The sequence below is a fragment of the Eschscholzia californica genome, unplaced genomic scaffold (genome assembly GCF_041429995.1).
Source record: "Eschscholzia californica isolate CP2 unplaced genomic scaffold, dmEscCali1.0.p SCAF_6, whole genome shotgun sequence".
NCBI classification, from domain to species: domain Eukaryota; kingdom Viridiplantae; phylum Streptophyta; class Magnoliopsida; order Ranunculales; family Papaveraceae; genus Eschscholzia; species Eschscholzia californica.
In genome coordinates this window covers 19084957-19087827 of record NW_028238483.1, presented here as the reverse complement: position 1 = coordinate 19087827, position 2871 = coordinate 19084957, and the positions used below count along the sequence as shown (strand labels likewise).

Here is a 2871-nt window from a genome sequence, read left to right as displayed (position 1 = left end):
TTAAAACTTGATTATATCAGCCTATATAGATAAAAGTGCATTGTTCCAATCAATCGTGTGAGATGTGCAATCATCTTTCTAGTTTCAAACTTTCAAGTTTCAATGTACAAACTTTTTGTTTTCTTAACTGATTTTTGAGCTTTTCTTTTTTTTTGATGAAATTAGGCAGTTGCCTTATTTTATTAATTGAGTCGAAGAGTCTAAGCGAGCCTTATTAATAGCCACTTGACCTAAAATACAAATATGAGATTGAGTTAACTCCTCGTTGGATACGTGATTCAAATTAAAAATAGATTGCGCTAAAAAGTGTGCAACTTTATTTGCTTCTCTTAAACAATGTGTGAAGATTTTGTTTTGTAGATGTAGCGCTTCCTTCTTGATCTCCATTACAAATGGCCTAATCTTCCACGACATTTTTCTTTTGATTTGCAAGCTTCAATAATAGTTCGAGCATCACCCTCCACTAAGAAATGGTACTGATGTAAATTTGATACTATTTTCATTGCTAGTCTAGCAGCTTTTGTTTCGGCTTCCATCGCTGATGAAGCTATAGTTAACTTTGTCGAAGCCACCACGAACTCACCCTTTGCATTTCTACAAACTGCGGCTAGGGCTGCTTTTCCATTTTTATAAGCCGCGTCAAAGTTTATTTTTAATTTTTCTGTTGGTGGCTGTAGCCAATATCGAATAGACTCCCTTCGATTTTCTTCTTTATCGGGATCTGATTCTTTCTTTGCTTTTAAGTATTCCTGAGAAGTGTATAGAGCACTTTGTATAATTGCATAACTATCCGGCATCACCCCGTCAAATATACACTTGTTCCTTGCTTTCCACAACTTCCATAACACATATAATCTTACCGCCATAGTTTCTTCTCCTTCTTCTCCCTCGAACTGCCTGCATATTATATTTCTAATTTGAGTGTCACCTTTTAATCTTTGATATGATCGATGTCCTCCTCCTCCATATTACGAATTGAGCAAGTTGTCGAAACTTGATAGTTAAATCAGAGAGCTCTTTTTTTTCGTTGGGACGGCATCATTTAATAACCTCCATATAAAAACTTCACTCGAGGGATCACATCCACTTTAGTCCAGATTTTTCTCTAACACATATTATTTGGTAATTCCATATGTTGTGACGAAGATGGTATACTTTTTAGCAGGGAATTGTACATGGATTTTGAAGTACTCCCTTCTCTGTAAACACCCATATTAGTTTATCATTGATGTCCCTGTTTCCCAAAGGTATTTGAATACTCGATTGAGCCGATAAAGTATCAAAGGTTTTCTCAACGAGATCTTTGTTCCACGATCCATTAATATCGAATAAGTCTCAAACTAGAAATTGGTTATGTGGTTCATCTATTTCTTCCTTTTTTTTCTGGTTTGAATCCTCGTAAAGTCGATATCCATGGGTCGTCCCATATTCGAATAGTTTCACCATTACCAACTGAAAAGCATAGTCCCTCTTTTAAGGTGCCTCTCATCTCCAACATACTTCTCTATATTGGAGTACATGCAACCTTCTGTTCATGTTCCCATAAATTCATATTCTTCATATATTTGGCTCTCAATATTTTCACCCACAGAGCATCCGGTTCCGGTATGAATCTCCATACCAACTTGCCCACCAAAGCTTGATTTACTAGCCCCATATTCCGAATACCTAAACCACCACCTTTTTGACTTGCTTGTAATTTTTTCCATCCCAAATAGTGCATTTTTGGTTTCTCCGTGTCATGTCCCCACCAAAAAAATTTCTTTGGATTCTTTCAATCATGTCAATAATCCCTTTAGGTACTATATTAGTAGATAAGAAGTAGGAATTGACGATAACTCGCTTTTCAAAAGAGTTGTTCTTCCCGCATGAGAAAGTGTACTTCTTTTCATCTCTTACTCCAAGTATATGCATAACATTCACCCTTCTTTCCTTCAGTAATTTGGCACTAAAGTGGATTGAAGATTTGTTGTAGTTTTTTTTTTTGTTGAAAGGGAAGATTTGTTGTAGTTGATAAGTTGTCCAGAACATTTAACATAAGTATCTAGGATCACCTTTATTTTCATTACATTATCTTCACTTGCTTTACCAAAGAAGAAGTGATCATCGGCAAACATTAGATGATTTATGCAAGGGGCATAACTGTTGATTCTAAGCTCACTAAACAAGCCATTTGCTTCCGCCTGATATACTAATTTTGTAAGCGTCTCTGAGCATAATATAAATAAGTACGAACTCAACGGACATCCTTGTCTTAGCCCCCTTTCACTTTATAAGAATCCCTTAAGACGACCATTTATTAATAATGAGAAAGAGGCAGTTGAAACGCAACTCATAATTAACAAGTGGGTGTTACCAATAATACCATATCGCTTTAGCACTTCACTCAAAAATTTCCACTCTACTCGGTCATAAGCCTTTGCCATATCAACCTTTAGAGCAAATGCTCCATCTTTCGCTCTTGTTTGAGTAAGTGAATGGAAAATCTCTTGGGCAATGATGATATTGTCTGAAATCTGACGTCCCGGAACAAAAGCATTCTGAGCTGAAGAAATTAACCTTTCTGAAATTGGTCTGAACCTGTTAGTTAAAATCTTCGTACAATACGGTAAAGAATGTTGCATAGAGATATTGGCCTGAATGCAGCTGGAGTTTCTGGAGCCTGAACTTTAGGGATCAAAGCAATGAAAGTGTGATTTAAATTACCTGGTAATCGCCCTGTTGTAAAAATTTTCTGAATTTGATTTGTTACTTCTTCTCCAACAATTTACCAACACCTTTTATAAAATAACGCTGAGAAACCATCGGGTCCTGGTGATTTAGAAGAATTCATCTTCTTTAATGTATTCCAAATTTCTTCCTTTGTCGGTA

The 2871-nt window shown here is 36.1% G+C and overlaps 1 protein-coding gene across 1 annotated transcript; it reads right to left on the bottom strand.

Annotated features, from left to right (window-relative positions):
- Nucleotides 1-386: 386 nt before the first annotated feature.
- LOC147532215 (uncharacterized) lies at nt 387-866 on the bottom strand. The gene has a single exon (XM_086649920.1). The coding sequence runs from the start codon at nt 864-866 to the stop codon at nt 387-389; it is 480 nt and encodes a 159-aa protein (XP_086506046.1).
- Between the last annotated feature and the right edge of the window lie 2005 nt (nt 867-2871).